Source organism: Nothoprocta perdicaria, unplaced genomic scaffold, assembly GCF_003342845.1.
Source record: "Nothoprocta perdicaria isolate Ctin4 unplaced genomic scaffold, notPer1 scaffold_80, whole genome shotgun sequence".
Taxonomy (NCBI): Eukaryota; Metazoa; Chordata; class Aves; order Tinamiformes; family Tinamidae; genus Nothoprocta; species Nothoprocta perdicaria.
In genome coordinates, this window is record NW_020456088.1 from 2,368,836 (window position 1) to 2,382,788 (window position 13,953).

Consider the following 13,953-nt stretch of genomic DNA (forward strand, 5'->3'; position numbering starts at 1 on the left):
GTCACCCTGTGCCCCATGCTCTGGGTGTCCCTGCTGGAACAGGGGGTTGGACTAGATGATCTCTAGAGGTCGCTTCCAACCTCAACCATTCTGGGATTCTGTGATCTGCATTATGTACCTTCTCCTCTGGCACTACCCATGTGCTCCGCATCAATGTGACAGCACCTGCACTTCCATGTTCCTGCCGGGAATCCCACTTGGCAGCTTCAGCATCACTCTGTTCCTAAGCACTCCAACACACCAGGATTGCTGGGCCAGTCAAGCCCAGCTGGTGCAAACACGGAGGGCAGGGACAAGGACCACAATGGGCAGCACTCCTGCTCATCACTCCTTTTCCAAGGGGAGCACAACCACAAGCAGAGACATTCCTTGAAATTGCATTGAAAACACCACTCCCAGAAGCAACAGATGCAAAGTAATAAGAAGCAGAAACACGCACGTTCCAGCCCTTCCCACTCCTCCGGGCGGCCCGCTCCCGGCTCGCTAGGACTTCAGGGCAAAAGCTTCTTCCCACAAAGCGTTTGGCCAGTGCCCCAGCCTACAGGGAGCTGATCTGTCCACGGGCGCATGGCAGTGTTATTGGAACAGCAGTAAAATCCCCAACTAAACCCTTCCTGGCACGAGGCAGGGAATCATCTGAAGTCGAGACTCCTCCCATTTAATTCCCTGCTGCTCCCGCTCCCCTGGCAGCTCTTCAGTCCCATCAGCACCTGCCACCAATTCCTTTTCTTTCAGCTCCTTCTAGGCAGTTAATTATAGAGAAACAATGAAATCTCCAAAGCCCTTTGAGGCAGGATGAAGGGAAGCCACAATGGGACGTGTCACAACAGGCTGCTCTTCAGTGGCCTCCGGGTGCTGAGCAAGACCCAGTTTGCCATCAAGGTGCTTAAGGTGGCAGAGATTCCCTGCAGAAGTCACAGCATCACAGCACCCTTATGGCTGGAAAACACCTTCAAGATCCAGTCCAATCGAGTCCAATCTCCCTCCTTTAAGGGAAGCAGGACGGTTTCCCTTCTGCAACTCGCCTGTTTTCACATAATTTCTAGGAAGCTCTGCTAACCTTTCATGGAAACCAGTGTGGATTTCAAGGCTCCTTGGAGGAGTGTGAGGGCTGGAGCTGCAGAGCCAGCACGGCCATGCACGCTACCTTTCCAAAGGAGACTTAAACACCAGGAAAGCCTGGAGCTCTCCCAAGGAGACCGGGCTGAACTGCACCGAGGCCTCCTCCCTGCAAAGCCAACTGCAGCCAAAGGTTCCTTCTGGCAGGGACAACAGGGATGACAGGGAACAGTCATCCCAAGCAATCACAAGACAAATATCAAGTCCTGGCTGTGGAATAGATCCTTCCCACAGCCCCTTCCTACCAGGACCTTTTGAATTAGTTCCATAAGACACAAAACAGAGCGGTGCCTGAGCTCCATATCCAACTCGCTGCTGGAAACTGCATGGAATTATAAGCACCCCAGGAAACGTGGGAACTTCCCTTCAAGGAAACTGAGCTGCTCACACTGACATTTCAAACAACAGGGACATCTTTCCTGGTAACCTTGGAGCTTCAGTTTTTTATCTTCATGTGCTACCAAATCCTCTCCCCACGGGGGAAACGGGCTCTTCCAGGGTCAAATGGAAGTTGCAGACAGCAGCCATGCTTGGCATGACAGAAATCCCTTTTCTCATACACATTTGGTTGGCTTCCCAATACTGAGGGAGACTTCCTATCCCATAGCTGGGATAGGAAGCCTACATGGCAGGCACCCAAGCCATCGAGAAGCTTTATGCTTCATCTTTGTGCCAAAATCCTAAAAAACTTGGGGAAAATGGTTGACCAGTCTCCGTGCTGCCAACTCCAGAGCTGCCTGCATACACAGGGTCTATTCTTGCTGCTTGGAGACCCAGAAACCCATCAGGCTGAAGGTGCTCCCTCAGCAGCAGCCAGCACTAAGGGGCTGCATCGCAAGGATGGCCCACAGCAGCTTCCTCATGGTCACGACTTTGGGACACGCTGGGTATTGGATCACTCATTTCCTCTCTTGATTCTCTCCATTTTTCCATATTCATTTCTGTTGGGAGTCCCAAAGAAAATCGTCAACAGCATCCGTGGGTCACGGGAACAAGAATCCACACTTACACACATAGGGTTTTGTTGTTTTGTTTGAAGGTCTGAGACCTAAGCAGGAGGTCCTGAGAAAGTCTTTCTATCCCAAACAGTCTAAGCAGCCAACCTTTGATTTCTTTCTTCTATTAAGCTTAACCACCATAACTTAGATCCTTCCACAGAAGTTATGCAGCTTATGCTCTGTTATGATGAGCTGCATAAGCAGCGAGATAAATGCAGTCTCCTTCAGCCCACATCCTTCCATGGGGTTACGAATATAGAACAGTGAAAAGATCCAGACGTGGAATCCCTTGCAGAAACTCATGTCTCTGTGGTAGGGAAGTCAAATCAAAGTCTTCACTCCAGACCACACAGATGGGCCTCCTAATTCCTGGGACCTTTCCTGCTTTAGCATCGAGACTTAGTATTTGTGAACCTGCAGGCACAGGCCTCGATGGGCAGTCTCAGTCTTCAGATACTTCAGCTCTTCCACAGCTACAAGCCAAAGAGCTGTAGGAGCTCTGCTTCATGGTTACTCCTTCCAGGGACAACACAGGAATAAAGCAAGAAACAAATAGAAAGAGAATTTCTTTAAAGGTCTTAAGGAGTACTGGGCAGAGACAAATCTGCCAGAAACTGAGCACCAAATTATACTTGGACCCATCTTCTGGCATTGTTGGGTCCATTCTCTATGGAGGCAAAATTCTGCCTGGTTGTATTTGCTCCACCTCATTTGAAGCGCCTGGGGAACAACCCTCTTTCGAAGAAAAAGCCTCTTTTAAAAATAAGCAAATAAAACCATTCTTAGATCTGCAGCCAACTCAATACAGAGGGGCAATACGTCTTCCTCCCAAGACAGGACTTTGCAGGAGTGCACTGGAAATCAAAAGTCTTCTTGGCAGCAACGTCCTTGTTCAAGAAATGCAGAGTACTGTGAGGTTAATGCTCCTTGACACTTACAGCTTTTCAAGCCATCCCTGTATCAGATTCCCAAATGGATGACCTAATCCACACTATGTTACAGACTAAGTTACATTACAAATTCACTCTGATTTTACTAATGGGGCACAGACATATTCTTAATATTGACAGGATGGCATAAAAATATATATATATCGAGCTCACCCATGATCACAGAATCCCAGAATGGTTGAGGTTGGAAGGGACCTCTAGAGATCATCTAGTCCAACCTCCTCTGCTCCAGCAGGGACACGCAGAGCACGGGGCACAGGGTGCCAAACCCACAGGTGGGTTTGGAGACCTCCAGAGAAGGAGACTCCACAACCTCCCTGGGCAGCTTGTCCCATGATGATGATGATGAGGGGAGACTTCCCAGGCAAGTGTCACTGTGGTCACTAGCACTTCTGATGACAGTCAGAAACTGGCAGGAGTGGGACAAGGCACAAATATCACTTGAGAAAGTAAAATTCTGTATTTGTTTCATATAAGCTGCAGGGTACTGACGTGGTAGTGACTGCTGATATTTATTCCAGCGGAGCCAGAGCTCAAGGAACTCGCAGTTCTGCACAGGTTGGGAAGCCACTTATTCCAAACAGTATCGAAACAGGGATTCGTGTTGCTAAGGCCCAGCTACGTGTTCCCACAACGCCTGCCATCATTTCTCAATCATTTCATGTTAGCACCTGTGGTGTCCAACCAACAGCTAATATTCCAGCAATAATCCATCACATTTAAAGAATTTCAAAGAAAAAGGAGAAGCCGATTTCACAAGCAACTAATACATGAATGCCAAAACACTTGAACAGCACAGAAACCTGCTGATGAGTAAACTGCTCACCATCTTGATGGCAACTTCTGCGGTTGATAGTACCAATAGGGGAAAAAAATAAGTGAAAAATCATCATGTTCAGATTTGGAGACTTCTATCCAAATGTCTTTTTCAAGACTCCTGATGTTCTCTACACAAAGAGTAGCATGAGTAGCCACTTAAAGACTGTACAGTGTAGCCGGCAGTTATTTAAACCTGCTTCCCATACAGGGGTCCATCCGTATGGAAACGGTCAATGCTGCTGAATCAGGACTTGCTGACCAGCTCTTTCATTCAGTTCCCAGACTGGAAGTTAAAAACACCAACCTCTCACAAGTCACTGGGTAAGAAGTCCCATTCTCAGAGCCAGCTACCACTGACAAGTAAAGGCCAAGGCTTGGTACTTCTCCCCCTGGGCCTACACAACAACGTGAGGAAAAAATCCTTACAAATCACCCTGCTCTTTCATCTATAAGCTGCCAAGAGACCCGATTACTGAAAACTGCATTAAGGCCAAAGTTTTCCCCAAAAAGAAAGGGAAAGTCTCAGGGAAACTCTCCTTCAACCCCACATCTCATTGTTCTCTCAAAATTTTATGGATATCTCTGAGGCCCTGAGCACATAAGAACATCAGTTATTTGCTCTCCTCCTTCTCTTACCTTGTGCCGACCATGCAGGCTGGGAATCCCATTGGATTAAAGGCATTTCCTTCACCAGGAACTGAAGTTTTGGTGAGGACACGGGTGGCCAGGCAGCATAACCCAGCCCAGACAGGGGCACACATTGTAAGAGAGTTAAGAGCAGCAATTTGCAGCCCATCAGAGTGTTTGGGAGCAAAGAGCATCACAAGGGACAGAGATGGCACAGGAGACAGTCAAGGCAGCACATCTGGTTTCCTGACACCCCTGAATTAGCTCTGGATCAAACCAGAGCACGTTCCCATCGCATCCTCAGGCAGCTGCACTTGGGCTGCTCCACCTCAAGGCACAGACACCAACACAACGGCAGCGGCCACAGGAGACAGCAGGACCTCAGGGGCCAGCACTGACACCCACAACTGCCCCAGCACACCCGAGTGCTTTGAGACCATTGAGACCTCCTTTGAGACCATTTTCCCCATGTTTGTACCTAAAGAAAGCTCCAAGGGCCAGTTCCACAAGCCCTGCATGACCTGCCACATTTACTTAAGACGTTATTAGCGGGCCGAAATTAGATTTTCGGTTTGAAACCAATTATATTTATTTGATTTCGTGCCAGCATCTCGGGCTAATTTAAAGGGCACTGAAGCTATGTGGTGTTAATTGTGCAGGACGGAGGGCAGGCGCGGGCTCCCCCTCTCCAAACAGAGCCATACAACTGCAGAAGGTTGAGCCTTCCCTCTTAATCACTGTCAGTTGCCTTTATGGTATATGCAGCAATGTAAACGCCTCGCGAGCTGTCATCAGGCATTAAGCCAGGCTCAGCACAGGGCCCTGGCACCGCCGCCGTGCCAGCGGTCGCCCTTCCTCCCTCCCAACCTTTATCTCCGAACTCTGTCTCAACTGTAATTGCCAACTGTACAGGATATTTTATTTGGCCGGGATTCCACTAAACAGAACAGTCTGTCTGCATACAGTGCATACGCTTGATAGTACAGCGGTTATTTTGGGTAAATAAGCTTTCAGATGGTTAAGCACCCGATATGTCCTCTCTCAGAGGCTATTAACTTCACATCTGGGGGTACAGCCTGATCCAACAGGTCTCTTCTGCCCCTAGCAGTGTATGTGGCACAATAGGGCAGCCCACTGGTTAAAAACGACATTCCCTAAGGAGAACATCCCAAATCTTATGATTGGGAGAAATAAGCAAGCTGAGGCTGCTGGCCTGTTAGACTCACAGCTGTTCATATGAAGCTTTGCATTGGTGGGACTTTCAATAAAAAGCTCATGCTCAAGATGCCTTTTTTCAGTGAAATACAGTTTGCTGGAAGCCAATACCAATGTATTGCTTAGCTATTAAGCCCAAGATACTTAGTAGACAACAGTCTGTATTCTCCATAACAATTTTTACATTAGGGGATGGATGGAACTTACTAAGTTTTCTGCTTGGCTGCTGCACCAGCTCCTGGGGTCATAGACAGCTTCACAAGGTGGCCTAGAAAAAGTTCTCACAGGTGATGATTTATACCTCAAACTTCCAAAGGAATCAGTTTCCATTGGAGAACCTTAAGGGACCAGATGAGAAGATACTTGGAGTTAATGCACTTGAGGTTTGGGAATGACAGAAATTCCAAGCTGCAGCTCTCCTCGTTTCACTTTGCAACATTCTGGCAATTGTATCAGCCTGGAGGGGTTTCCAGCATCACCAAATCTTCCAGGAAAGGGATGCCAGGAGCTCCAGTCTGAATGTGAAGCAAATGGCACAGCAAATGCACCATCCTATAGATGCCTGTTGCAAAGAAGAGGCACCGCTACCTCCCGCTGTGGCAGGAGATGTTTTGCACGAGGAGATCCATTAAGGAGATGTTTTGCATGAGGATGACAGGGTTGCACCCAGAGATTTGGTTGTTTAATAGAACACGTGTCCATAATTCCCACAGGCACCATTCCAAACATAGAGTCCATTAATTTGCTATATGGCTTATACAATTTGGCATCTGCAATAGCAGGGAACCAGATTCTGTGATTCCAGGGAATCCTTCCTAGCCCCTGTCTCAAGGAAATAAGTGACACTTTTACTATTACTTCTGTCCTGAAAATTGACGTAATGAGACCCATTCCTGGAGATCTGGCAGGAAAGGAATGGACGTTGCAACAAGCAGCATCTTGTTTAATTTAAGCAAGAGCTTGTAGCCATCGAGGTAACCTAACATTATGTTGCCTGCCCCAATCTGCAGAGGCCCTGAAATGAAGGCCAGTGGTTCAACCACCCCACTGGCGGGGGCAGCTCCGAGTCCCATCAGCTAGTTCAGGGCTCAATTTAGGGAAAGAATATTCTCCAGGTTCTCTCATCTGTACCTCATTCTTAATTCGCTCACGCCCCAGGGGCCATTGCTTTCCACTCACCATTTTAACTTGGAAAATCCATGGATCAGGTCTGTTCTTGGCCAAACAGGCAGCCCAAGGTCTCTCGCAGAGCGAGCCGAGATCCCACCACGACACCCAGCTCAAGGTCAGAACCTCATGCTACAATTTCAGCTTAATTAACAACCCTGTTGATGGATGAAAGGGAAGCAAACGGAGCTTCCTCCCACGCAGCTTTATTAATAGCAAGGTGCCAGCAGCGAGAAGAGTAAAGTTTGTGCTTAAATTACCATTCATGACTGTGAAGCAGCAAAATTACGAGCAAAGCCTGTGCAGAGTTTACTATGTTAACAGGCGATCAATGAAGTCATTATTTCAGCTTGCCCCACTCTTTTACAACTGCTCACATCTTCTGCTTCGTGGATCAGGTTGTATAGGTTTAATTTCCTGCCCAAATGAAAAAATTCATTTGGTAGAAGGCTGTAAAGTCAACTCGGTGTGAAACAACATTTTGCCAGTTTCAGAAGCAAGAATTTCTTATTTTGTTCCTCTTCCCCCTGCAACCACCACCCTCAATAGCTCTTGAGACAAAACAGGGCAGAAAAAGAAAAATGAAATTTGGCAAGGAATTAAAACCTCATTCAGAAGAGGTTTTCTGTATTCCAGTGAAAATGAATTTTAATTTGTCCAAGCTGTGAAATTTGGAAAGTTGTTTCACATGTATGCAATTCAAGTGGCATAAACCTTTAAAAATTGTTTGCCGGAAAGACATCTCATGCTCTATTTCAGCCAAAAAGGCAAGTGGAAGTGCCCTGGATTTCCTCGGCGCTTCATTCACTGATAGGATCTCTGAATCCTTTAAGAGATCATCTCCTGCAGAGCACATAAGCTCTCTAAGAAATCCCAGCAAGACAGATTCCTGATTCAGCAGGGGTTCATATGTAACCAAATACTTTTTTACTGGGGTTGGGAAGTTCTCTTAATTACAAGAAAAAAAGTCTTCAATAAGCAAAATTCTTTCTGCAGTGACTCACATCAGGGAGCAACAACGTTACGGAAGGAGCAGTAAAAGAAATGAGATTAAAAATACAAATTTATATCTCATTTTTAAGTGAATGTCCCATTTGCACACATACATACGGGAGAACACAAGAAGTACTTGGGCAGCATCACAGTCCTAGTCAGGTCCCTGTGACACCTACTGCCATCCAGCCAATGACCTGGATCTGGTCTTACTTGTGTCAGTCCAGGTTTGACTCCTGATATTCCAAAGTCTCTGCAATGCCAAATTTTGCTATCCCACAGTTATTCTTTACGCCCACAGAGCTCAAGTTTGTCTCTTCTTATTGCTAAGAAAGTTCAATAATAATGACCAAGTTTACAGTTGCTCCACTAGCACGGCCACTACAGAGGTTTACCATGAATACTGTGCATTTTATGAGATTTTCTCCAAGGAAATTTGACCAAAATGTAGCTTTTAACAATTTGCCAACACAATTAGCAAGAAGCAGCAGTGTTAACACTTGTCACTTCAAAGAGCTCCAGCTTCTAAGTTTCATAATAGACCAAGTCTCTAGACATTGACTTGATGGGCAAGCTGCTGTTTCTACTAATACACAGAAATAAAATGAAAGCTTCCAACTTCACATAGATGAATATTCCAGGGAGATTTCATTTTCTCCAAGATTTTATCAGCTGCTTAAGCAACAGCCCTCCAGGCCATGCATTTGTCAGCAGGGACCTGCACCCCGGGGTGTGCTAGGGAGCACCACACATCCAAACTCCTCAGCACTAGCCAAGATATTTGACTGAAACCATTTAAGAGCCTTCTGGAGAAATTCAAGTTTTAGCCAGCCCAGGATCCTAGCTGCTCTGGAAGCAGCTGTGACATCCAAGCACAGGAAAGCGGGAATTGCTTCCCTATGAAACACCACATAGGTGTTTCCCCCCGCAATACCCCAGCAGAGTCAAAAGCAGCAGGAAACATCCCTGTGGTCCCCTCAAACCAGCAGAAATCACGGCTGCTTCTGCAATAATGATGTATTCTTTCCAAGTAAGCCTCTTTGTGCACTGCTTGTCCCTTCTGTATCCTCAATCTGCTTCTTTATGCATTTTACCCTCCTTCGTGTCACATCAAATGACAGGCTAAGCAGACCAGACACTCCTGGCTGAACATCCTTTGCTTTCCATCCCCAGGAGATTAAGCTCTGTTCCACCGAGTGATGCTATCAAAGGACCTGAAGAACTAAGATGTGCCAGATACTCAAAGAAAAGGCAGCCGGGATGCAACAGTAAAGTGTCTATGGACCCACAAACTCCACATGTGGAGTCTCACTCAGGAATAAGCAGAAAATCCAAATAACTGAGAAATCACAGTAAGGAGAACCATCCGTTGCAGTGCCCAGACAGACCAGGAGCAAAGAACAACTGCCAACATTTTGAACAGAGCTACATTTGCCTAAAGACAGTTTTACAAAAGCTATAACACGATCAATAGGAAGTTGTTCTTTTAGATTCATGTGGAAAATGTTTGTGCACAGCACAGGATCTTTAAATGAATTAACCAGGTTAAACACTGGGAATGTGGAGTAGGAAACAAGTTTAACTAGTTGTGGAAGGGAGAAGGGAAAGAGAAAAAAACTCAATGAGAAAATGCTAAACCAAAACCTACGGCCTGAAGCCTGAACACTCAATTTAGTTTTCAAGTTGCTGCATTTTATGAAGTGCAGCATTTTTCTTCAGTGGGTTTAAAATAGGCATATGAAACTGGCTGCAGGTAGTGTATACTCTTGGGCTGAAACAAGAAAAAAAGAAAAGGAGGAAAAACCCACAAACCTAGAAGCCACACACACACTTCAGAATATAAATCTGAAAAATTATCACAAGGGCCTCCCATTCCACCCCAGTCTCTAGAAGTAAAGACTTGAGTTGCACCCGATGAGTATTTATAGGCCACTCTGTTAGATGGCTGCACATCTCCAGCACGTGAGGAATCTACCCGAGCACAACATGGACAACCACAGGGATTTTGATAAAATTTGGGGAAGTGCAAAAGTTAATTCCCAAGAATTTCCTGCACATCTCCAAGAAATTCTCATACCCATTAATGCATATACGTGAACACATTCGCTTTTGGAGAAAGAAACACAACAGGAAACCTAAGCCCCAAAGCCCAAGGGAACGTGTTGTCCATGGACAACGACCAACTCCAGAGCTACGAGAGCCACAGCCATAAAAAACCCTAACTATTCAGTAAATCTGCGCTGCAATTTTCAATTTCAGCTTGATTTCTGAGGGGAGAAGAAACTCCCAACACATCTGTTCTCTCCAGCCGGTGCTCTCTTCATTGCTATGAAGGAATCTGTTGGAGGGAAAAAGCACAGGAGCAGAGCAAGGGAGAATTCCCACTGCTAATTTATCTGCTGTTTCTGGCACGGATTGTTAATAGCAAAGAGGATGTTCCCAAAGCAAACGGCCACGGCAGCTCTTGTCTTTCAAACAGAAGTAGCAGCGAATGAGCAGAAAAAGAGAAGGATCCACTTCCAATCAGCTTCACTTCTGCTATTGGCATTTCCAGCGGGAATGGTGAGATCCAGAGGACCTTGTGTCCGTAAGTATCTGAGCAGCAGAAGGTCTCAGGTTTTCTCAGGCGTCAAAAAGAGGATTGCAATGATTTATACATAATTCTCACCTGAGATGCCACTTTCACCAGCACGAGGACAGGCTACATTGTCTTTTTAAAGGACAATTTGGGTGTCTCCAGAGAGGTTATCCACACACAACAGTAAACACCCCTCCATACACTCCCAGAAACGCAAAACCCCTTAATTCAGTGTAATACAAGTTATTTAAGCCCCAAAAGGCTACTCAGCAGTTAGCCACAAACTAAGCATAATAAATGCCAGCATTAATCTATACCTTTATAACAGCTTGAGTCACCTCTAGCACCAAGTGTTTTTTTTAGTATTGGTCAGACCCTGGAGGGTTTTACATTTTACAGGAGGTTATTTTTTTTCCCTCTTTCTTTTTAAGCAGCCAGAGTTTCTTTCAATTCTTGCATGGAAATGGTATAGAGCCATCCAAGTCTTATGGAAGCCAAACGTGGGTATTTTCAGGAAAGAAAAAGAGAGCACAAATAGGTAATTAGGCCATACAGTCACACATTGATTTATCTTAATCTGATGTAGGAATAACAAATAATAATAAAGTAAAATACTGAGTGCCAGGCTCAAAAGGTGAAGAATTTTGTTAGAAAACAAGTTAAATCTTTCACAAATCACTGTTGTGAGGTTCACCCCTTTGGCGCCAGATCCTCCTTTGTTCAATCCTAAAGAACTTCCACGCTCTGCAGAAGCTGCAGAGCTCGGAAAAGCCTTGAGCTGTGCAAGAGACACCAAGCAGGAGGTAAAAGAGACCAGCTCGGTTAGCACCGTGACATTTTGCCCCTCAAATGATAAACGTGCTGGAAACGTCCACATCCCGGGTGCTGGCAGACACACCAATGTTTAAAATGAGTAAGGCTGGAGGGGGATGGGAAAATGCTTTAAAAAACCCATATGTTTGTAATAGACACGCTCGGGCACACGCTGCACGGCGTGCCGGAATGCCAGCCCGGCTTCCAACGAGCAGATGACAACCAGAAACCTCCAAGTTTATAGAGGAGCCAGGGAGAGACATGGCAGGACTGAAATCCCCTTTTCCCGAGTTTTCCCCCAGGTTGTGCCTTGCTGTTACAAGGTCCCCACGCCTTCCAGCACAGCCTGCTGTAGGACATGCATCCATAGCAGCACATTCCCGAGCTGGAGCGGATTTACATTCCCTTTTGTTCCCACCACACTCCCATTCCCGGCTACAAAGAGCCGGCTGGTCCTTTTGCTCCTCCTGGGGAAGCTCGAATCCCAGCACAAATCCCAGCTTTGTACCGGGAGGAAGCTCCCCTTCCAAGGCTCCCACGAGGAAGGTGCTTACGGCGAGCCCAGAGCAGCTCCCTTTCCCGAAAGAACTTGGAGCCCATGTCCCACTGCTCCATAAGGAGGTTGTGGATGCTGACCCCCCTGCCCCAGGGTGCCATTCCCAAAGGAATCCCCAAGGATCCTCAGGATCCCGTCTTCACCGCCCATTTGCCTCCTTTCTAAAGCACTGCTGCTCCCACTGGGCAAACGCACAGGATAAAGCCCGATCCAAGGGAGCAACAGGGATTCCCAGAAGGAAAAATCTCCCCCTCAAAAAGCAAAACAAAAAACCCCCGCAGTTCCTTCCTACTTCTAAAACAATGCCAAGAATTTAATCTTTTCAAACAGCATTTTCCCCAAACTCTTCCCACCCCTGCCAAGAGAAGCCAAGTCCCCCTATTCAGCTGGGATGCAAGCCTGAGCACAATGACATTTATAAAATTTCCAGTTAAAAAAAAAAGAAAAAAAAAGTCTTTGCAAAAGATAAAACTAAAAATTAACCTCCTTCCTAAAAGGCCTTGGCCAGGAGCCTGCCCTGCCACCTCCCCCTTTATTTCCTGCCTCCCGAGGGTGACAAGAGAGGCCGGGAGCTGAGCGTGGCCCCTGGCACCACCTCAGATGTGTCACACGCTGGGCCGGCCGGCCAATAAACCCTGTCCCAGCGGCTGAAGGCCACAGCGGAGCGGGGAGAGGGTTAAATAAATAAAGACACAGGTCCCAGGCAGAGCAAGGGCCGGGCTGGGAGGACAATGAATGAAGAGCGAGGCCACCACAATAAAAAATAAAATAAAGAAGGGAGGAAAAGGCAGGGAGAGGGAAAAATGGGGAGGAAAAGGGGTTCTTGGTGGCACTGCGGTGACGGAGCGGGACGGGGTGAATTACAGAGCTCCCGGTGCCGCGCTCGGGGAGGTCTCGGCCCGCAGGCCCCAGGCTGCTCCCCGGCACGTGGGGGCACCGCAGACCCTCAGTGGGGGGCACAGACCCACGAGCACCCGGAGAGGCAACAAGACCCGCAGGACGGAGCCCCAAACCCCCCCAGCGCAGGGCGGGCCTGCTCCTCCCGAGGAAGAGGGGGTCACAGACACCCCCATCTCCCTTCAACGGGGGGATCCCCCCTTCTCCACCGCTCTGCCTCAGAGGGCTGCGCACCCCAAACACACCCAGGCCTTAGGGGGGACACCCCCTCCACTGCCCCCCCTTTGGAAAGGGGAGCCCCCCTCACAGACACCCCTTGGAAGGGGGAAACCCGCCTTGGTGGGAGGCACAAAACCTCCCCTTGCCCCACTCGGGGGGGCGGTTACTGCCCCTCTCCCCCCGCCCTGAGGAGGGCAGGGGCGCCCCCCGAGCCCCTCGCGCCGCGGGGCTCAGCCCCGGCCCGCGGCGGGGCCGCGCTCACCGATGACCTCCTGCAGCTCGTAGTCATCCTTGTTGATGGACCAGGGCAGCGCGCTGGGCTCCTCGGCCATGGCGCTGAGGGGCGAGGCGAGGCCGCGCGAGCGCTGGCGGCAGCGGCGCCCGCAGCCCCGGCCGCCGCCTCCTCCTCCGCCGCCCCGGCCGCCTCCGCCGCTACCGCCCCGGCTTCGCCCGCTGCCTCCACCTGCCCATGCCCAGGCCCCGTGACGTCACCGCGCGCGCGCGCGCCACAGCGGGGCGACGCCCGGCGCCATCTTGAGCGCGGCGGCACTCCGCCCGCTCTCACTCCCCTTGCTCCGGCGAAACGGCAGCAGCCGACGCCGCCGTGCGCGGCTCGACGCCGTCTGGTCCGGTTCTCTGCCGCCGTCGCGGCACGGAGCGCTACGGAGGGATGAGGGCGGGCCACAGGGAGAAAGGGAAGGGCGGGAATGCCACTCACAAGATGGCGACACCGCAAATCTTCCCCTCCCTTCAGGGGAAAGGGGGGAGGGTCCGCTCGCTTAAGACGCACGCCCGGCGCTGATTGGCTGCCGGCGGCGGAATCCGCGGCTGCTATTGGAGGAGAGGCTGTCAGTCGCACGCTGCCCTGCTCTGGGAGGCGGCGGGCGCGGGAAGGCGCGGCCGGGCCGGGCTGGCGACAGGCGCCGCGGGGAGCGGCGGGAGCGCGCGGGGCTCCAGCCGAGGATCGGGGGGAGAATCTGGCAAAATCTGCGGTTTCTGAGT

General features: G+C 49.1%; 1 protein-coding gene across 2 annotated transcripts in view; it reads right to left on the reverse strand.

Annotated features, from left to right (window-relative positions):
- The window catches only part of OXSR1 (oxidative stress responsive 1), a 71,895-nt gene extending 58,609 nt beyond the window's left edge, over nt 1-13,286 (reverse strand). The window contains exon 1 of one of the 2 annotated variants that reach the window (XM_026051901.1): nt 13,214-13,286. In XM_026051901.1, coding sequence (XP_025907686.1) covers nt 13,214-13,283 — 70 coding nt within the window. In that variant the 5' untranslated portion in view covers nt 13,284-13,286. The remainder of the gene's footprint in view (nt 1-13,213) is intronic. The other variant, XM_026051900.1, reaches the window with a different exon arrangement.
- Between the last annotated feature and the right edge of the window lie 667 nt (nt 13,287-13,953).